The 22,135-nt window shown below is 42.6% G+C and overlaps 1 protein-coding gene across 4 annotated transcripts in view; it reads left to right on the top strand.

The window, feature by feature from the left end:
- The window catches only part of PHYHIPL (phytanoyl-CoA 2-hydroxylase interacting protein like), a 78,601-nt gene that overhangs the window by 20,482 nt on the left and 35,984 nt on the right, over positions 1–22,135 (top strand). Inside the window, exon 1 of one of the 4 annotated variants that reach the window (XM_081190950.1) lies at positions 10,377–10,845. The exons of the other annotated variants lie outside the window; for them this stretch is intronic. Within the exon in view, the coding sequence (XP_081047076.1) occupies positions 10,740–10,845 (106 nt within the window). The 5' untranslated portion in view covers positions 10,377–10,739. Of the gene's footprint in view, positions 1–10,376; positions 10,846–22,135 lie in introns of those variants that run through there. 4 annotated transcript variants of the gene reach the window in all.

The raw sequence follows: 22,135 nt of genomic DNA, 5'->3' as shown, positions 1-22,135 counted from the left end.
TTGAAGGAGCAAGTGAACATCCTGTTGTCCTGCAAGCTCATATTATACTCACCAGTTCTATAAGTGATATTTTGAGTACCACTATTTGGCTTCATAGACAAACACACTTTTTCATGCTAATAGGCATCATGTAGAATAATCCTTGGGAAAGTGACTACTTTGCTGTTCTTCTCTTATCAACAGCCTAATTCTGTCCACTTGCTTCATTTCTCATGGACAATCTTTCCTTCTCACCAATATTTTGCAGGAAGGAAGAAGCTCTTCTGGAGGCTTCTTGCAATACATTTCCTGTTCCTTTGTTCAAATGCTTCTTCCACTGGAATCTGTTTTTTCTTCATTTGGTTCCGTTCACCAGCCATCCAGCCCTCCCTTGAAATTTCTACAGCCACTTGTTCTACTGTGCAGAGGCAAATTGAAAAGCAGCTTAAAGGTTAACCTTTACAAGCTTATTTCTCCCTAAGTATAGGAAACCTCATAAGAAATTCCTGCACTTCCTAATGGTCTCAGGAACCTTAATGGTGGTCCCTGGATCACAACTGAGGGGCCACTGTAGGATTTGCAATGCTTTACATAGCATTAGTTTTCATTTATGGCTGCTGAGAACCTGTTTCCCCGGTTTTTCCCCAAGCACAACAAATATTATTCATTTGGTTTTATTTATTAAATTTGCATACCGCCCTTCATCCAAAGATCACAATGTGGTTCAAAACATAAAAATACAAAATGAGAACACAAAGTGCATATTATTATTATAATTTTAAAAACCAACCACCCCCTCCCACAAACACATTTAAAATGTGATAGAATGATAATCATCCAAAGACCTGGTTATAGAGAAATGTATTCGCTTGGCACCTAAAGATAGAAGAAGCTAAGAGAGACTGCCTAGGGGAACATTCCGCAAACAGGGAGCCACTGCAGAAAATGCCCTTTCTCATGCCCAGCCCTCTCATGAAGGAGGAACACAATGATCGCAGGATCTGAGCCAGACCATATGGGGAGAGGTGGTCCTTGAAGTATTGCAGCCCTGAGCCATTTAGGCCTTTATAGGTCAAAACCAGGACTTTGAATTGAAATCCAGTGCAGCCAGGCTAGGATATGTGTAATGTGCTGGCAGTAGTAATCTCAGTAGACCTATTTTTAGCAAGACATCATACGTCCCAAGAGGCTTCTTATTAGCTAAATGTAAACAGCCAGTTCCTCTTTCCCCCCACCTCCTCCTCCTCTGCGCTTTCTGCAAAATCTGATACAAATGGCTTTAAAGCAGCATCTTTCTCCTCTAGAACAAAACTGCCTTTTGAGCTCTGACATATTGATCAACACGGTTTTTCAAAAAAGCTTTTAACAAATGGGTTTCAGTTCAGTTGTCACCTTCAGCTTGGCAGGCCTGTCATCTAGTTCAGAAATACTTGCCACCTTAAGAAAGACTTGCCATTCAGATTCATTTCTTTCTATAAGTCAATGTGTTGTAAAATGGAACTAGGTGTAACAGAAGAAAGGTAAGCCTAGCTCTTCCACTGTAAGGAGCTAGAAGATGAACAGAATCCAGTTACTATATCTAGCAAGGCATTCAATAATGTTTCCACCTGGCCACAGTATGTCCTAAGGTAAATAACAGTTCAAGTTGGCTTGAATCAAAATGCAATTGAATAGATCAGAACAACAATAGTAATTAAAAATGTTGGTCCACCCATTCAAGGATAGGCACCCAGCAGCATCCTATTAAAAAAAAAAGGTTAATCCTGTTTTCCCTTAACATATTTATAAACAGAGGATAAATTATGGACACAATGCACTGAAGGTAAACTCTTCCTTCATAAGAATCTATTGAAGCTATGTTCTTGCTTAACTTCCATTCATTTCAATGGGACGTCTGCAAACACTCCTATTTCCACACACCATGCATAAACATAAGAATTCGCCTTCAGCTTTCCCTGCAGTTGCTCCCACTTGTCCATGTTATCACATCTTAAAACTTTTCCTCCCCAGGATAAAAAGCAGATTTGTGGTTTGGGTGAGCAACACATATATGTGGATTATGAGCAAGAGATTGTGAAAGGCGTTAGACTGTCTAAAAGAGTACAATGAATAAAATAGAATTTTGCCTACAATAATTATTACGTAAAAGCTCTGTTTGGTCATTGGCACAAGATGAAGGAACCTCCAGATTGTTCCATGTTCAATATCAGAAACTCTTTCCTCACGTTACCTGAAGCTCCTCTAAACTGATTATGGTGCTATTCCTATCTTGGAAGCACCTGTTCCTTAAAAAGCACAGAATGGCTACCCAATTTTCTCTGGGAAGTCACACTTTACTAAGAAATAAGCCCACAGCAGGTCCGGAATCTGTGGCCTGAGTGATAACAGGCAGGGATTCTGCTTCAACATGTGCTCCACCCTCAAAATATTAATCAAAGGAAAGGGATTACAGATTAACCAACCAGATCAGCAAAAAAAAGGCCTGCTGAAGCACACTAGGGTCATAGGATGTCATGTGATAAGGACTGACACGTACAAAAGTGCCTGGATTAGTCGTGTTCTCTGCTTTAAACAAGGAGACTTGGCTTGCTGTTGGTCTTTGCCCCAGGCTCTGTCCACAACTTTAATATCCAGACTTAGAGCTGGGTCGAAAATATCTTCAGAAAGGATGCCTAAGACTTGAAACGCTGCTTTCCTTACTCCACATTGCACTGCAAAGTACCACAGCTAGGTGTTCTCTGCTTCAGATGATACAATAGCAAACATACATTTGATTTTTTGTGTGTCTGCAGTGGAGAGTTCTAGGGCCCTTGGTGCAAGCAGCCACTGGATATGTTGAGCTGCAAAAAAAAAGTTAAGCATGTGCATACATTATATTTTTGCATGTACGTATGAAAATTAAATGTGACAACAGGCCCATGCTTGGGATGCATTAAAGCAATGTATGTAAATACACTTGTATCTGATTATGAACGTATGGAAAACCGATCAGGTGGTTGTTATGGCAAGCCTTTGTAGACTTCAACACCCCTCTTCCTCTGACAGTCTTCCCATTATATAACGTGTCATTTTTGCTAATCACTGTCAGGTACAATTTATCAAGGGAGAGATGTTTTGATTACATGCTGAGGTTTCAGTTTTATTATTTTTAGCATACATAAGACCGTATCTCAGACAGCTATTCCCTGTTAGAAAGAGAGCATTATACAATACTTTCAGGTGCATATAAATTCAATTGGGACAGAACTGTGTGGTTTGTGGCTTGAAAGGATGGCACATTGGACCATTTCCTTTGCCAGCTATGCAACCCCAGGGTCTTACCAGCAGAGCATCACTGTCAGTTTGCTGGCATTTTACTTACCTTAGCCAATAGCAGCATCTATCCCTATTGTGGTAGAATAGACAGGGCAGGGCTAGCTGTGCATAGGGGCATATCCGTGTGTGTGTGTGTGTGTGTGTGTGTGTGTGTGTGTACGTGTACTGTATCTTTATATATTTCCAGTGATATGCAATAGCACTGGACTCAGTATTCTGCAAACAAGTACATGTTTGTTGAAAGGTGGAGATATAAAATGATGTGGGTAGATGGAACAAGAACTTCTGCAGCAGGCATTGTCCAAAAGATGACTGCCACTAGTTCAGGCCTGCACAACCTGCGCCCCACCAAACCAAACACTGTCTGCTACACAAGCACAGTACTCTGCCAGGAGGTTGATAAACTGTCCTGATTGCCATCTCTGGGACTGCTAAAACAAAGGAGGGAAGGAGCGGGTTGCTATCAAAACACAGCCGGTGGGCTCAGTTTGGCTTGACTGGTCACAAGGTGTGCAGATCTGCCCTGGCGTAACTCCTGTCCACACTACAATTAGGTGTGGTGGTCCTACTTCCAGGGACAAGAATAGCCGTTTTCCAGCAATACAGCACGGTGGTTTAAAGCTGCTAGGAAATGACAGCTCTGCCAGAACATTATGGATGGTATAGGTGCCATCTGGCTGGTTATAATCATGGCTCCTTAGAAAAGGGACTGCATTTGAAAAGGCCCTCTTGCTGCTGAGTGGTTATGCACACAGGTAAAGTCCCAGTTAAAAATGCTGGGAATTTAGCTGTGCAAAACTAGGAGCAGGACTATAATCTTAAATGCCAATTAAGAGCCGGGGAATTTAATTAACGCAGGCTATTAGCGTCTGAAATATGAGTCTGCAGAGCATAACACCAAAACAGATTTCTCAAGTGTGTGACTCTTGCTCATAGGGGAAATCTCCCCGGTAATAAAAAAAATAATACACTCTTCCAGTGCTATATGGCATGGTCCACTTTAAATTGCTCTAAGTTTATGAATGCTGATACACACACCTCAGTCTCTGAATGGCAAGGCATGCCAGGGGTTCCAAAACTTACCCAGGGTTTGGTTTCCTTGGACTGAAGGTCAGTGGAGACTGTGGTGTCCTTAGAATACATCGGGTTTTTTGCTCATATGTACAACCTGAGCATAGGATGGAGGGCTCGCAGCATTAACATCCCAACAGATCTGCTTTCCCTTTAGGTTTCCAGGGAAGTCCCAAGCCACACGCGCACACACAAGCCTCTTGCTCTTCAGGTGAGCTGGGGAGAGGCTCACCTATTTATTTCTATGGCAACAGAACAACCTCTTTGGACATGTAAATAGCAGTACTTAACTGGTCAGCTAAGGCTATTATCTTACAAATAAACTTGTCTGGCAGTTTAGATTCTAAACCTCACTGGATACAGGATCACAGGCCTGGAAGGGAACCATAGCTATCACTCAGACTGACCCCACCAAACCTGTAACAATACTATATTTTAGTTTGTACCCAGATACTGCAAGTACAAGTCAATACAGAAGTGTATGATAACTGCTTGGACCTGAGACTGGGTTTTTAAGACTACTTGTTTTGGCATTTCTGAATATGTTTTAAACTGTTCACAGTAGTTGAGGGGGTTTTTTGTAATTGTTTTATGTTGTTTTAATGAAATCATCATTTCCGAGTTGTGTCTTTACACTACATGAGGATATAAATACTCAAATAAAATATTTGATTCTTAGTTTTGCATCTGAATTGGTATATTAGGCAACTCTGAGCAGCTATTGATTAAAGTAGTGATGATTGTAGTATGGTAATTATATAAGAGAGAAAAGACACCATGGAAAATGGGAGAGGAAGTTGAAAAAAACAAAATGAAATTTATTATGTTTTGAATTGTATATGTGATTTTTTTGAAATGTAATAATATATAAAAAGTAGCTGTTTTATGTAGTTGGTGGGGGACCTGTAGCCCTCCAGTAGTTGTTCAGCTACAATCCCATTGGCCCCAGGTAGCATAGTCAATGGTCAGGGATAATGGGAGTTGTAGTACACCAGCATTAAGGGGGGCACAAGTTCTCAGTCTTTGCCTTAAACTGACAAAAATGAATTTCAAACAAGCACTGGTATAGGAAGATAAAGCAACGCAGCAATGACGACATGCTTTGCATAAAAAGGACAGTTTGAATGTGGAATATTGCCCTGTCCCCCCCCCCCACTTTCTTCCTCCCCCACTCCTCCTTACTGAGGGTGTAATTAATCACTGCCAGCCAATGAATAAATGAAATTCTTCCTTCCACTTTTACCTACACATCCTCTGTTTCAATTGCTTCATTTAGTTATTAGTTTCTTCACCTCCTCCATTGACTCATTTATTTGTCCTCTTCGGCTGTAGCTCATTGTTGCATCTTGTCTGTGATCATCCTTCCTTTCACTCACAGGGCTTGTAGTTTCCACTCCAGTTTACTCTTTTCCAAAATGGTTTTGTGATTCAAAAATCTGGGGGAAGAGAAAGAAGGGAACAACAACAAAGAACCCCTCTCCTCCTTTTCTTAAATGGGTGGCACTTAGAAGCATTCCTGGAAATGTGATCCCTGTTATCCCTTCTCCAGCTCTAGCTTTTAGCGTGTTGGACATTTTTGCTTTCCGTCTTGATAGTCCCCCCAGAACCCAATGAATTGCTACTGGCATTCAGTCAGAATCCGAGTCCTAGTACAATTCAGTAAAACCATGTGGTGTTATGGGAGTTAAGTTGCACTGTGTCAGTTAAAGAGGTGGCAATGTTTGTAGACTTTTCATTGCTTTGATTACTTTACTGAAGGGCAGTATTTGATGGCTGGTGGCTAGTCGTTATTGGACACACCCATCTGTGTAGGAAGGAGCAAAACATTTTGCTGGGTTTTGCAGCATTGGCATATCCAGGGAAGGAGAAAGTGAAGAATATCTGAGATTTGTAGCTGTCTTGACAAGAAGACAATTTGATTCCTAGATGCCTGGATAGCTCAGTTAGTTAGAGCATGGTGCTGATAATACCAAGGTTGCAGGTTCAATCCCCACATGGGACAGTGGCATATTCCTACATTGCAGGGGGTTGGACTAGATGATTCTCAGTCTCTCTACAATTCTATTGTTCTAACTGATGTAAAGGCTAACACCATTTGTCTGGGTATCCCTCATGGAATATTTGTAAATAAACATATCACAAAGGTGCCACGAATCTCTCCAGTACTGTCTCCTCACAAGGAAAGTGATCCTTGTGAAAAGGCTGCCTCCAAAGCTTTGTACCTCTTGGTGAAGTGATGAGCGTGAAACAATATTTTCATCTGAAGCCTCTATGGTGGTGTCAGCAAAAGGTATACTGAGCAAGATAAAAAATGTTCATTTTTAAAACAAAAACTCACCAAGCTGGTTCCAGTCCTTGGGGAGGAACTGCTAGCAAAAAAGGCACCAAATGTGTTTATTGGAAAGTGAATTGCTATTTGCTAGGAAATGGACCGAGACCAACTCATTTCAGAAGTGTTCGCTGGACAGCTGGTAGCCACTTCTAGGCACAACTGAGCCCTGATCAGTATTTAAACCAGTGACCTGGAGGTGAAAATCCTCGTATCCTGTTATCACCCCACTAAGCCAATGTAGCACAGTAGAATTTGTCATCTTTAATCTGTATTTATTGGCTTTTAATCGGGACAAAAGCTGAAATATGTTCAGCAGCTGTGTGAATGTAAATTCTGGTCGGATTTCTCTGGTGGTGGCTCTCTATACCTTTTCCTCTTGTTTTTTCAGCCTCATTGACATTCATGAAATTCTATCAGCAATTTGCACCCAAAAGCAAACCAAGGTGGGTGAGTGGGTGGGTCAGAGCAGACACGAAGCTGTGTTTTCAACAAAAGAACAGAAGAATTGCCTCAGCCTCTCTTTACAATTTATTTTCCAACTTTCTGTATACAGCATGCTATGTGTTGCTTTGGGTTGTTGTTTTTTTAAAAAACAGGATTTATTACCCACCCTTTACCATATGGTCTCAGGGAGGGCTACAGCAATATAATAATATACAGTTATAAAACAAGTGAAACACATTATGCCGTTCTAGGGTTTGTTTATATACTGTCCAAAGGCAACCCCAAAGCAGTAAACAGCATATTAATCCAAAAGAAAGATAAAAAGAGTACAATCAATCAATACAATATAAAATTGCAAAATACTGATCACACTAGATATGCATTCATGATCTTCACTAATGTTCTCAGCACAGACATGGCCCCCAGCATCCCACTTAACACTTAGAAGTATAGCTAACACTCTTACACACCCGTTTCTCTGGGCTGGGAGCAAGCCCATCCACAACCAATCACCTATGGGTAGTGCCTTCACCTTCATCAGACCCCTAAGGACCAACCCAAAAGGGAACTTCCACTTGGGGTTTCCCCGCTGGAGCTGGCCTGTTGGCGATGACCCACCATCAATGGTGGCCTCCAAATATATAGACTACACCACTGGAAACTAGATTATGATATGAAAATCACAGTCATACACTCTTATGATTTGAAATGGATGCATTTGTTGTCATTTTGCAACGTTTCTTGGATAGGTCATTAAATTGCCTCTGGGGGTTTTCTTTAGTTTTCTGTATCTTGGCTTTTTCTTTTTGCACTGGAGTCAAATGACGTTTCTTTGTACTTAACTTTATAATGAATCGCTCAGTATCTTTTTTTTTTCTCAGGACTGATTCACAGGTCTGCGACTTTTTCTGTTATGATTATTAATTAAATTTATATACCGCCCTTCATCCAAGGATCACAGGGCGGTTTGCAGTATAAAAACGCAAAAAAATACATAATAACAGAACAATACCCTTCCCCACACATAGATAGTTTATTTAGCCAAAGGCTTGGGAGAAGGTTTTCTACATGGAACCATCTAGGCAGCCTAGAAGTACAGAATGCAGCCTTATGAGGAAGGCAACATCTGGCCGGTAACAACACCAGATACTGCAGCTGCTTCCTGGTAGCTACTTATGTGAGCAGAGTGCCTATGTTTGCGGGATGTCAGATCAGATATTATTTCTGTCATGTGACTGTATTCCTACAGACCTTTGGCTAGCTCCTCATGGAAGCACTGTGTAGGCTATTTCACATTTTGAAAATAACTGATGCACATTAAAGCCATCAAGTGATCAGTATGCACGGAGGCACTTGTCTTCAGAGCCATGCAGAGGGAAGTTCTTCCCCATGGAATTTCATTACTTGCTGAAATTCTGTTGCTTTCTCCCTCGTAAAGGGTGGGGCAGAAGAAAAGGTTGTGGGGTAGTAGGATGGGCACTTGCACATCACCAAATGAGAGGAAAAAAGAAAAGCAGATCTGTATAAATCCTGCAAATGCATTGTGCATAGCGATGAACACTTGGAAACAATTACTGCCATTTAAATAGAGTCACAATCCCTCTCAATATAACAGTGTAGCTGTTGTTTCTACTGCCCGGTCAGGTGCTTATTGCCAATGGGCAACTTTGAGGGTCTACCTTTCTAGGGTTCTTCAAACTTGGCTTGGACAGGCAATCTGCCAAAAAGAGGACCCTAGGGACTTTGTAATATGTGAGCTGGCTTCAAGTGATTTGTCCTCGAGTATAAAATGTGGCAGGAAGGGAGGAGGTGAAGGTGACACTTGGCAAGTGGCCCGTGAGAGACTACAGGGCAAGTCCAGGCCAAAGCACCCCTCTCTTGGTAACAAAGCGGGTTATAAATAAGAAAAAGAATGCGTGCAGATCATTCCTCCACACACCAGTGACATTTTTTTTCCTGTCAGCAAGGTCTCAAGTCTTGTTTTCATTTTGGCATATGGCTTTATTTTTGACACGTTTCAAAAGAGAATCGATTCCGTAGTCCCGCTACAGTCACATCAAAGCAACGTACCTATCCAAACCTAGGATGAATTGCTGACGTCGAACAACTACATCACTATTTAAGGCAGCACACTTTCCCTAACCAAGAGTTGTTGTTGTTGTTTAGTCGTTTAGTCGTGTCCGACTCTTCGTGACCCCATTGACCAGAGCACGCCAGGCACTTCTGTCCTCCACTGCCTCCCGCAGTTTGGTCAAACTCATGTTGGTAGCTTTGAAAACACTGTCCAACCATCTCGTCCTCTGTCGTTCCCTTCTCTTTGTGCCCTCCATCGTTCCCAACATCAGCGTCTTTTCCAGGGAGTCTTCTCTTCTCATGAGGTGGCCAAAGTATCTGTCCTTCCAGTGAACATTCAGGGCTGATTTCCTTCAGAATGGATAGGTTTGATCTTCTTGCAGTCCATGGGACTCTCAAGAGTCTCCTCCAGCACCAGAATTCAAAAGCATCAATTCTTCGGCGATTAGCCTTCTTTATGGTCCAGCTCTCACTTCCGTACATCACTACTGGGAAAACCATGGCTTTAACTATAAGGACCTTTGTTGGCAAGGTGATGTCTCTGCGTATTAAGATGCTGTCTAGGTTTCTCATTGCTAACCAAGCGTTAGGGAACATAATTCGAAACGCGCAGCGGCCCATTGTCCTCCCCCGCACCCCCCCCCCAGGAACTGGCTTGCCTAAATAACTGAGGGGGAGGGGCCAAGCGGGCCCTTCCCGCCAAGAGCAGCGTTGCTTGGGCGCAGAAGAAGGCGGGAACTGCGCGCTCGCGCATTGGGGGAATTAGAACCTTATTTGCAGCTGCTGCTGCTGCTGCTTTTAATTCCCTGATAAACCCATTACATAAGGAGCGACGGGGAGACTTGAGGCGGCCGCCGCCGCAGCTCCCCCTCCCTCCACTGGGAGAGAGAGAAAGCTGCCTGCAGGCAACGCAGTGCATTGCGTTACATGCACCGGGGAGGGGAGGGGTGGGAGAGAGAGATGGTGTCGGTGCAAGCGCCAGCCTTGACTCAGCAAGAGTGACGCGCGGCCCCTTTAAAGGGCCAGCTTAACCCCCCCCCCCTCCACCAGGCTCAGGCGTGCCGAGCGCGAGCCGCGTCTCTCCCTCCCCCCTCCTCTCCCTTGCTCTCTGCTCCATTGCAGGGACAGGCAGCCGGCTCTCGCTTTCTCCACCACCACCCCCCGTCCGCCGCGCGCGTCTGCCTTCCAATCCGCGCCCGCCGCCCGCCTGCCAGCCAGTCCCGGGGAGGGAAGGGGGAGAGGAGAGTGCGCGCCCGCGCGCGCGCGCCCCTGCTGCACCCAGCAGTTTCGCAGCCAGCCTGGAGAGACGGAGACAGACGGGGAGGGAGGGAGACGGCGCACCAGGAGAGAGAAGCTGCTGCCGTCGCCGCTGATCGCAAAGCGTGCGCGCCCCCCCTTCCTTCCAGCGCTCGCTTTTCCTCCCCACCCCTGAAAGCCCCCTGTTTCAAAGGGGGGGAAGGGAAGGGGGGAAAAGAGCAAGAAACCCGAAAGGCAAGAAGTGTGTGGGTGGGGGGCGCGGGAAACAATGGAGGTGCCTCGCCTGGATCACCATATGAGCAGCCCGAGCAGCCCCTGCGAGGATGTCATCAAGAACCTCAGCTTGGAGGCCATCCAGCTCTGCGATAGGGACGGTGAGTGGAAGGTGCCGGGGCTTGGGGGGGGGAGAGAGGTGGGGAGGTAGGGGGAGCTCATCTCAGCGCAAAGCGGCCCGTGCTCTTGCTGCCACCGCCTCGCCCCACCCCCACCGGGCTTGCTAATGCAAAATTACCCCCCCCCCTTATGGCTCTTTGTTGCTACCCCATCTACCCTCTCCAGTCACCCCCCCCATCCAATCTTGCGCGGGGTTAGGTGTAAATGTCCCCCTCCATCCCTGGCATTTTGAGAACAAAAGAACATTTTTTTTTTAAAGGAGGGGTCGCACCGTTATAGAGGGAAACCCCTCTATAAGGTGCGGGGGGGGGGGTAGTTCTGCACCTTGCAGAGCGCTTGCCTGTTTCCAGAACTGGAAAGGAGGAGCAGCTGCATTCAAACGTTAATTAACATTTTCGGCTCTGAGAAACGCGTGTTTCGGCATGCGTTTTCACGCGCACAGCCACTCCGAGTCCGGTTGGGATGATCACTTCTTGCGAAGCCATGATCTCGAACTCCAGGCACGAACCCGATTGTGGCGTCCTGAATTATTATTTAGAGTGGGGAGTGAGGGGGTCGCATGTGCTTAGCTCTCTCTTATTTATTTTACTAATGAAGAAACTTGTCACATGTAGTAATTCAATATAAATGCCGCCTGAGGGGTACCAAACGCCAGGCTTTGTGGCGGTGGTACGGGGTTCGGTAAAGGAAAAGAGAAAAGGAGGTTTGTATGTTTCAGCACCATGGAGAGTTGCAGCCTCTTCTCTGGACTGTGGCGGAAGTTCGCTTGGTGGGGTCTGATCTAATGCAGAATTCGAGACTGATGCAAGCGATTTTGTGTGCTAATGTTAAATCCTTTGTTCTGTACTCTAGCAGTTACAAATTTTGATACAGAGGGAATATGGGAGTAGACGTAGCGAGAAAATCTTAAAAGCAAGGGAACGTGACAGTGTTGGCTTGTTAATGCATATTCTGCTTAGTGGCATGGTTAAAACTAATAACAAAACTTAATTTGCTAGGCAGAGTGCAAAAGGGTTGTTTGAGCTGTAGAAACCCAGGCATTTGTAAGGCTGTGTAATAAAGAACGGGGAACAACCAATTTACATACTGATGTACCACACTGAAGACTAGCAATTAGGAGTGTGTTTAATATTAATTCTATACAATTATGTCTCACTTCGTTGAAGAAGCACTGTGCTAAACAGCAGAATAACCTGTGTTCAGAAAGTAATACCCAAGAGTTAATTTACAGAACGCAATTTAATTTTGTATTCATTTGCCTACCTTATATTGTTCAACATCTAGTAATTCAAAACAACTTTAAAATTATTTTAAATAATTTAAAAGTAAAAAAAAAGCTTAAAAGTAAAAAAAAAAAAGGCTTATATGACAGTAAACTATACCACAAGGTTTTAGTACTCTGAACATTTTTTGGTTTAATGTTATATTTCTTCTGTCTACACATATTATTTTGGAGTATGCATCTGCAATCTACAAGCAAGTTATTATTGAGTAGTCCCATCTGTGACAGTTGAACTACTGTAAAGTTGGTTCAGGACTGCAAATCAAGTAGCATAACAAATTTGCTATATACCTTAAAAGCTTTGTTATAATGGGCCTTTTTAGTGCCAGACAACCATTCCGAAGCTGAATATTTGTCAAGTTTTAGTTTTAACATTGTGTTCAGGAGTGTGAGTTTAATGAGCCTTTTCCATTTCTACTTGAGTTCCCACAATTGCCATGCAGATTTCAAGGATTATATTTTTGGTAACAAGTACAATGGCATTAAAACCCGTGTTAAGGGAAATGTTCCTGTGTTGGTGTGGGCAGCAACAAAGCAATACTAGCTTTCATTTAACAGATACAGTAGCATAATTTCCTTAAATTGATTTAACTATGTCATTTCCACAAAATATTTAACAGTGGGTGCATTTGTGCTTCCCAATAAGCCAGGGTTGCTGGCTTACCATAGTTTATTGTGAACAAGCCGGACACTGGTGCATCATTCCCACTTTGCTGTTCCTCTGATGTGGGTGGAAAACAAGAAGCCATAGTCAGTTTTAATTCTGTTTCAAACCATGGTTTGTTGTTCACTTATAAACCTCTGGCTTGTCAAGGATCCTGGGTTGGGATGTCACAGGAAGCCAAGCCTAATTGTGGCTTCCTAGTTTGTATCTTCTATTTGCGTCAGAGGGAGGGGTGAAGTGAGAGAGATTAGGCAGCATTCATCAGTACACTGCTTATTCACAATAAACCATGACAAGCCACAAACGTGACCAGTATATATATTAGTCATAGCTGTGTTTGGTAACAGCAGATATTTTGAGATGGGGGTAAATGGAAGGCTCGCGTAGTTCTCAAAGTGTAGTGAAGCTTGTAAAGTTAATTGTAGCAGTCTGCTAATTGATTCAGAATAGTCTTAATTAATTGTTGTGTACAATGAAGCAGGGTTACACTTTTTAGTGTGATTTTGTTTCCTCCTGATCTTTAAGAAAAAGAAAAGCTGGCTCAAACAAAAAGATATTAGGGAAATGCCGGTTCCTCCCCACAATAGATTTCGTGCCTAGCTAATCCTCATACATACTAAACTCTGATGACTGGAACTCCACCAGTGTAAGGCTCATTAATCCCAATGCCTTTTGAGGTAGGGCATTATTCCAAATTTTACAGGCAGGCAGAAACGTTTGCAGGCTTCGTGCATCAAAATTTTACCACTAGTGTGCAGAACCTGATGTGGGTAAGTGCATTTGAAACATACTTTGCTTCCAACAGGTGGCACTTAAGACTCAGGAATGCCTACATGGAAAGACAAAATGGGATAAATGGACCCAACTTTCCAGGAGAGCAGCATATAATTAGTTGCTTCTAAGTGCAACACCATAAAAAACGACATAGCATCTCTTCTAAAGCATCATGGGGTGCAATCTATCAAGTAGTGTTGCTGTACAATGAGCATTTTGATGGCTCATGGGCAGGGCTCCTGTGAAAACTCCACTGAAATGAATGGCTGTTTCACAGCAGCAATTGTAAGGGAGACTTGAATATGATCTTTGCAGTTCTCGTCTCTTTGAAATCACTGGGTGTTCAACTCTTCCCCAGCTGACCGATGGTTTAAACTGACTAATGTTTTCATTTTATGGCTGTAGACTTTCGTGCATTTGGTGTGTGCGAACCTCACCGAAATCGCCAAGTACACTATTGCAGCCCATGTTCTTGTTGAGAAAATAGGTGTTTGGAATTGGCTTTCTTTTAACTTGCTTAAGGTGAATCTAATCAGACAAGCACTTAGCGATGCCAACTGACAATGATGTGCATCAAAATGTGAAAAGGATAAAGGAACACACAGAATAACAAACATTATATTCAGCAGTATTTTAACCTACCACTATGTAGTGGAGATGTTAGCTCTATAAATATAAAACAACTCAGTTCTACAGTCTCATTTGAAAGTTGATTTGATTTGAAAAGTTGCTTACTTGGTTACCATCTAGACCCAATGTATAGCAAATGTGAGATGTCAGAATCCTAATATTAGAAGTTCGAGATAAAATAGTCTACCTGTTGATAACAACAATACATTTATGATGTGACATGCATTTAATTTCCATTTTTTACTTTTCCAACTGTGTTGCTACCCTGAAGGCCGAACCGAGATTCTAAAATACTAATAAATTCCAGACGAAAAGAAATTTGATTATTCCAGAGACACACAAACTCTTTCTGTAGATATAGAGTAGGACTCCATTATACTATCAAAATGTTCTTCAGGTGGTCCACATCCATATTAATCAAATTAAATAAAAATGAAATATTTATTAAGTGCCAAAATCAACAAACAGATGCAGTGAAAAATCAGCCCATAGAAATTATAACATCTTTCAACCTTCTTTTAAAAAATACAAACTCCTGTTTTAAGATAGCTGCGCTGGTCCAAAGCTCATGTTGAGACTTAACTTAAGAGTGCTCACGCCAGTGTAAATGACAGAGGCTTCAAATATCTGAAAGACTGTCTCCTTCTCTACAGAACAGCAGAGAGGGGCCTCTTGGTAGTTCCATCGCCCTCACAAGCTTGGGGGGTGTGTGGCAGCCTGGGAGAGGGCATTCTTTGATGATGATAATAATATTAGAAACATTTTGCAATAGCACTTAAAGGCCTGCAAGTATCTGCTCAAACGGACCTCCGTGTTCAAGTTGTTCCATAAAGCTGGGGTCGCTATTTAAGAGCAATCCTAGATCATCCAATCAAGTCTACTTCTAGAGTGTTTTCAGCAGATCCTCTCTGCAAATTGTAAGTTGTAATAGGGAATGCAATAGCCTTTTAAAAACTAATTCAGGACTCCCTTGTTGCTGTGGCGACTGAATGTGCAGATGGAGTTCCCCATTCACCTTGATGATAGAATGAGATGCATCGTATTCAGTGATGTGAGGGGTTTTTTTTGGGGGGGGGGGTGGAATCGAATTGGAAACATGTCCAGTGCATCCCTGAGGGTTTTCTAGTGATCTAACGTAGCATGTTTATTTTACTTGTGTTTAGTAAATGGAGCTAAACACTTTGTAACTGCCAAGATTGTTTAGTACTGTGTTTACAACTGGCATCCATTCATTGCTATCAACGAACTTAGGAAATGGAAATGTTCCCATGGAAAAATAAAGCAATACTGTATATTTTTTCTCATCCCACATTGTTGTTGGTATGCTCACAATATCTTCCCTCTTTTGTAACCAATTTATTGGTAACATAGTCGCACAGGGAAGCAGTGAAATGGGGGTGGAGTGGGGGGGGAGAGAAAGAAGACAATTCCCAGCCATTTTTCTCTTGCTGCTGTTTATGCAGTTTAACAATGGATATTCTTTGTTGTCTTGGTGGATCTAATCTAAAATGTTTTCGTTCCATTTTACCACCCCAAAGCCCAATTTATAGGTATTTAGATGTATGCAAACTATAAATATTAATTCATTTTCAATATCCTCTGGTTATTTTGTATCTGCTTAAACATTTTGTTTGTTGTGTAATATTGAAATGCATATTCCTGAATAAGTGCTCATACCTATTTGTCTGTCTTCAATTACCCGGATCTGACTTACAGTTAAATAATTGTGAAAGTGATGGAACAATATAATATGATCTTTAAGCAAAATAAAATGTGAATTGAGAAAGTGATATTAAAATATTAATATTAATAAATAGCATTACACACTTTGCAAAAGGAGATCCAGACTGCAATTTGTCATATTGCGAAGGCACAAAATCTGTTCAGTCTCCTAATCACTCTTTTCCACAGGCATAAATAACTCTAGTGTCATCTTTTCTTCATAATAGGCACATCCTGAAATGGCACAATCACATTTATGGTGCAGCATCAACATTTTTAATGTTCATAGAAAAGAAAAGAACAGTGTTAAGGTTGTGATTGCCATATGGAATTACACACACACACACGTGTGTCTAGCTCCTGTGTAGGCACAGCTTTTAAACTTAAAACCAGTGCTTAATTTGAGTCCTGCTGCAACAGAACAAAGTGGGTTTATCTAGTCCAGCATTTGGATTTCCCGCAGTGACCCTCCCCATACTTCCAAGAGCCCACAAGCAGGGCCTGAAGGTATAGCAGTTCCCCAGATGCTGCTCCCCGCCTAGTAGTCAGAAGGTATACTGTGTCTGAACATGCAGGCTCCATTTAGCTACATGGCTAATAACAGTAGATAGGCAAAATCAAGGAGGACAAACAAGTCTGTTCCCTCTTCAATGCCATCTAAACTTGTGGCTGTCTGACATCTTGGGGAAGTGAATTCCATTAACTGAGCACTGTGTGGAGAGGGTACAAATGGTACCTAGGTACTCCAGAGGAAGCTCCAGAGGAAGAGGTCCACTCCATACCTTCATGTACCTTAGTAGCAACATCTTTCCAGAACAGTAATTCAGAATATTCTTCTTTGTCCCTACTTCTCACATTCTAAAAATGCCATGTTCCCTTTGATTTTACTAATACCCCCCCCTTAATACTTTTGCTTATATCCTTCAAGTGTTTCTAATTGTCTGTCCACCACATGGACAGTTGTGTGTGTGTGTGTGTGTGTGTGTGTGTGTGTGTGTGCGTGTGTGTGTAATATGTAATAATGTGTATTCTAATTTTTCTTGAGCATCAGTTATGTCTCCTGCCCCAGGCAATTTCTATCACTCTTCCTTGAGCAGTACTGTATCCCTTCCTTTTTTTTAAAAAAAAAGGCCATTTGTTGTTTGCTTTCTAGTGTCATGGATGGTATTATATTCTTTTGTGCTGTTTATCCAGTTTGCCTTAACATACATTGTATTATTGCATTTCATGCTGACAGCTGCTTCTGAGGCCACGATTGGCTGGGAAGCAGAGTAATCATTAGGATGTCCTATCTCAGCTCCAATGTTGCATCAAATTGTGTCCAGAAGTATTCTTCATTAGGCACTTGAATACAGTCCGCTGAGGACTGTCTCTGCTTAGCACCCAGTCTCCCAGTGGAGCTTTCTTTATAAATGGAGTACTCAAACTATGAAAGAAGAATTCACTACAGTTTCACAAGGAAAGCATGGGGGGGTGAAAGTCATGCTATTTCCTAACAGGCAGTTTTTCTGTGTCTTGCCTTTCCATTGTGTGGGTTTCTGTTAGACCATTTCTGAATGGTTCGGCATTCATTCTTCTAGCTCTTTGTGAGGTGTGGTTTTTTTTAAAAAAAACCCATTTGTATGAAATACACAGTCATCTGCTCATTGCGACTACCAGTTCTCATTTAACATCATTGGTGAATTCACCAGTATGTGTTCTCACTCTTCTGGATCATTAATCAAGCCTTTAATTGCATTTGTATCTATCCCCTGCATCTGGGGTACCTCACTGAACACCTGTCCCTGCTTGAATCCCTTAAATTTGCCATGGTCTTTTGTTCACTCCCATGTGCCAGTGTTCCCACAACAAGCAAGACGTTGTGGCAGGAAGGAGGGCGACCAATCGTTTGACTGAGAGGACCTTTTACAAAAAATATATATGAAAAAAGAACCACAAATCCTTCAATCTATGTCAGACTTCAACTGCTTATTATGATCAATTTATTCATAAGGTGGGTTATTTTGTTGTTGTTTCTGTGAGAGACCGGAGCTACTTGAGGCAGCCTTTTCCAGCTTTATAACCTTCAGACCTGTGCCTAACTTAGGTCCATCCATCCATGTAGGGTCCAGTGTTAGAAACTCAGGTATATATGTTAGGCGCCAAATGGCTGCTTAAACCAGGGTTATCCTCACCAAAACGGAATGCCCAGCTGCTCAAAAGCCATATTTTTAAGTACAACTTTTTGGTTCTTGAAATTTATTCTGATTGTGCATTTGAAATCTAACAGAATTGTACAGGATGTGTGCCTAGTGTATGAAAACGGTCAAGATCCAACTATCCCCAGGTATGCACCTCCAGATGGTAGAGATGTCAGCCACCATCCTGGCGCCCAGGCATCTTCACTTGGTCACAAGTGGCTGTTGTCGAGGTGCAAAATGCACCTGGCGCCTGGCCAATTTCGAACGCTGGTATGGTCCATCTTCCAGATGGTTTCCAGTAGCAAAATTAGGAGTTGTCAAGTGCTGGACAACCCTTACAACATGTATTGAGTGGACTGTCCTCATTAGGATGCTGCATCGGTCCAGATGCTTTGATTTGTCTCTGTTTATTTTTATTACTTTGCTCCACACACTGGGATTGGAAATATTCAATGAAGAAGCGGCTATTATTACTGTTCCTCCTCATCATCTAACTCAGCACTGTCTACAATGAGTAGCAGCACTTCTCCAGGGTTTCATGTGGGAGTTTCTTCCAGCCCTACCTGGAGATGTCGGAAATTAAATCTGGGGCCTTTCACACACAAAAGAAGGCACTTTTACCACTGGGTTGCAACCCTTCTCCACAATTGCACGCATTTCAACAAGTATTTTTCCTATCACTTACCTCATCTTAACTGGAAATAAATCACATTTATGGAGTAGCCTGTGAAGTTAACCAAGTCTTGTCACATGTTTGTCCCATAGTTAAAAATGAGAGATTGGGGACAACCAGTGAATCCAGTTGGCATAGGCTCAGGGTGGTCCAAAGGGACATGGTATATGCTTGGCTTGTGAAACTCTTAGCTGCAGAATGGAATCTATGGAGTTTTGTTACTTTAGGCATGATGGCACTTTCTGTAGCTATTTGCTACTTGCGAAACAAGGCGGTGCCTAGGAAAGCTCTTGGTGTGCAACAGATGCCTGTTTTTAACTCTTTCCTGCTGTAGCCTGCCTCTCTGACCTTGACAGTTTGCTGCCACTCACCCTTTCTGGTTTCTGGTTCTCCTCATTAATAGTCTTGGCTTGCTATGTCCTCTCAATTCCTTTGAACAATCTCGCAGCTGTTGGGTTTTTCCTACCTCATTAATTCGCCTTCGCTTTTCATATCCAGAGTAATTTTTCTTCTCCTTCGCTTGTTCCTCTCAATTTCTCTGCCCCCTTTGCCATTAATGTCCATCTGCAGGTTCCTTGAAAATAGGCTTCAGCAAGGGCATCGTGTGTCCATTTCTCTGTCCCTGTCCCTGTCTTTCTTTTCTTTTCTTTTCTGCTAGATGCACTAGGCTACCTATTTAAGAAGAAGTAGCAATGCAGGGAGAGGAAGTCAAGCCAAAATCTGCATACATGTCAACAGAAAAAAAGAACTTGTGTGTGCAGTTGTGGCTTTGTTACCTGTTTTTGCTACCACAGAGACAAACTACTCGGAAAGCAAAGTTCCAGTTTTGCATGCACTTATCTTCTGCACATCCATTTCCCTACTTTGGAACCGGTCCTGGATAACCACGACAGCACTGTGCAGCTAAATGGGAAGGGACTAATCTCTGAAAGAGAACCCAAAAGAATGGGAATTCATTGCATGTTGCTCTAGGGCCAGAGATTCCTTGGTTAACATCCCCAGACAGTCAGGACCTTCACTGGGTAGCACTGGGCCTGTCACTGTCTCTCTGCTTAACTTGCCTCATGGGTTGCTACCATAAAGCAGAGCGACCCCACGTGCATTGCTCTGGATTCCTCGGAAGAAGGATGAGGTAAGCTATAGATACAGTAAATAATCAGCAACTTTAACTGAAGTTTGCCCCAGCAGATTAAGGTAGAACTAGGTAACGAAAAGTTCGTATGAGCTATAATTGGACCTCCAATTCCATTTTAAGCATTTTTGATAAGGCGTATGGGATGTGCTCTGTCAGGAGCTTTGTGATGATCCATGAATGCTGCCTGTGTGAAAACAGCCAAGATCCAAGTATCCTCAGGCATGCACCTCCAGATGGTCAAAATGTCAGGCACCATCCTGCTGCCCAGGCACCTGCACTTGGTCACAAGTGGCTGATAGTTAGGTGCAAAATGCGGCCGGCGCCTGGCTAATTTCAAGCATATCTAGTACATTACTAACATCAGAGCTAATGATTTATGTTCACATTGGTGATAAAATGGGTTTGTTTGGACTGAGACTGAGCAGTATTGGGTCCTCTGAGATTTTCTAGTCTACTAATAGCAGAGGTAATATTTGATTTGGGGACTTAGTAGTCTGTACCCCTTGTTACTATGGGACACCAACTACCTATATGTATATAACCACCTATGAAACTGTGTGGTACACAAAGCTGGATTTTATTCATGACCACCATCACAAATTCTGACTTTGTGGTTATTTCTATCTTTCATTTCATGTTTCAGTGATGGAACCAAATATAATGCCCTTTTAGTAGTGTCAAAAGTTTCCAGTTGTAACGGAGAGAGAAGAAAAGAGCCTTAACCAAAGTTTCCCTTCGAAAGCGTTGATGCTATGTGTGCCTTGTCACATCCCTTGTCTGACCTTAAAAATATTTCTTTCAGCTGGTTATAACACATTGTGGTGCTGCTAATGGAATCAATTTCCATTGTGGGGTTGTAGCTGAGTCATTAATCAATTTTAGTTTTATTGTGATCACAAAGTGTTCTTGCCTCTGTCCACGCTTGAATGCAGGTACTGTTTTGCGCAGGTGGTTTAGAAAACAATAATCAGACTTTTGAAAAATATGCTGAAGACGTTGGCGAACCTTGACCATTGTCCCTCAAATTGGGAGTGGGTGGGTTATGTCTTGCTAGAATATTCCCAAGTAATATATATTGAAACTCCATGTTTCTATCCTCTTTTTTTTTTCTTTTCAGACAAAGAACATTGTCTAATCTCAATGCTCTCTTTTAACTTTGCTATTATTTGATAACTGGACTATGCCTTTCCTAAGAAAAGGAAATTTCCATACTAATTAGGGTTGAATCTTAAAAGCTGCTCACCTGTCAGGATAGGATGGTATAGCTAGACCAGGCCTCAAGAGGCAGGACATGGAAACCAGGGTATGGCAGAGAAGAGGGAAGCTAGGCCAGGAGGAATTTGGAATAAGAACTGAGTTTCAGAAAAGAGGTGGCCGAAGAAAAGCAAAGGAAAGCAGACCAAGGTATAAACGAGGGATAAGGGAACCCTTTTCACCCTTAGGGCCCCATTCCATTTTAGGCAGCCTTTTGGGGGCCACATTCCAGTGCTGTGTGGGGCTAGAGGCAAAAGTGGGCAGAGAAACTAAGTTTTGTGTTTGTCCAGTAAGCTAGTTTCTTCACACTTGGACACCCTCTTCTTTGCTCCCTCCTGGCAAGCAACAAGCATCATCCAAGTCGAATAATGCATTTCAGCTAGGCAAAAGCACTTAAGGAGGATGCAGAGTAGGGCTGGAGAACTGATGGGGCATAGGCGTAGTGCCAAGGGGCAGATAGAGACGATGACATTTGCCCCCATCCCTGTTATAAACAGATTCAAGGCATGGTGAAGGAGCTCCACCTGGAACAGCAGTCAGCCCTCTTCGCAATCTCTTCCTTGCACCCTGTTGAAGATGTTGGGACTGTTCATAGACTCCACTTTTCTTTTGTCTTTTGTGATTTAAGTTGAATCACATTGAAAGATACAGTACCACATGTATTTTGGCCCTGATTTCTTAGACTTGATATGCCTCCAAAAATCGTACAGGTACTCAGCTCTTTGGCCTTGTATTGATAAGGTAGGCTGGCAGTGCTGTGAGGCCTCAGACTCCTGACCCAGCTAAAATCAACAATGGGAGAAGTATTTGGGAGGGGAGTGTGGACATCATATTTCTTCATGTAGACCTGCCTCATACGTTCAAAATCACGGTCTTGAGTGAAAGAGGTTAGCCAAATAGTTTTTGCACAGTGTGGTTGACCCGGGAGAACTCCATCAAATGAACCCAGCAAAAAGG

Source organism: Podarcis bocagei (genome assembly GCF_964188305.1).
Source record: "Podarcis bocagei genome assembly, chromosome: 4".
Lineage (NCBI taxonomy): Eukaryota > Metazoa > Chordata > Lepidosauria > Squamata > Lacertidae > Podarcis > Podarcis bocagei.
Note: the sequence above shows the minus strand (reverse complement) of the source record. Positions and strands in the feature narration are given on the sequence as shown.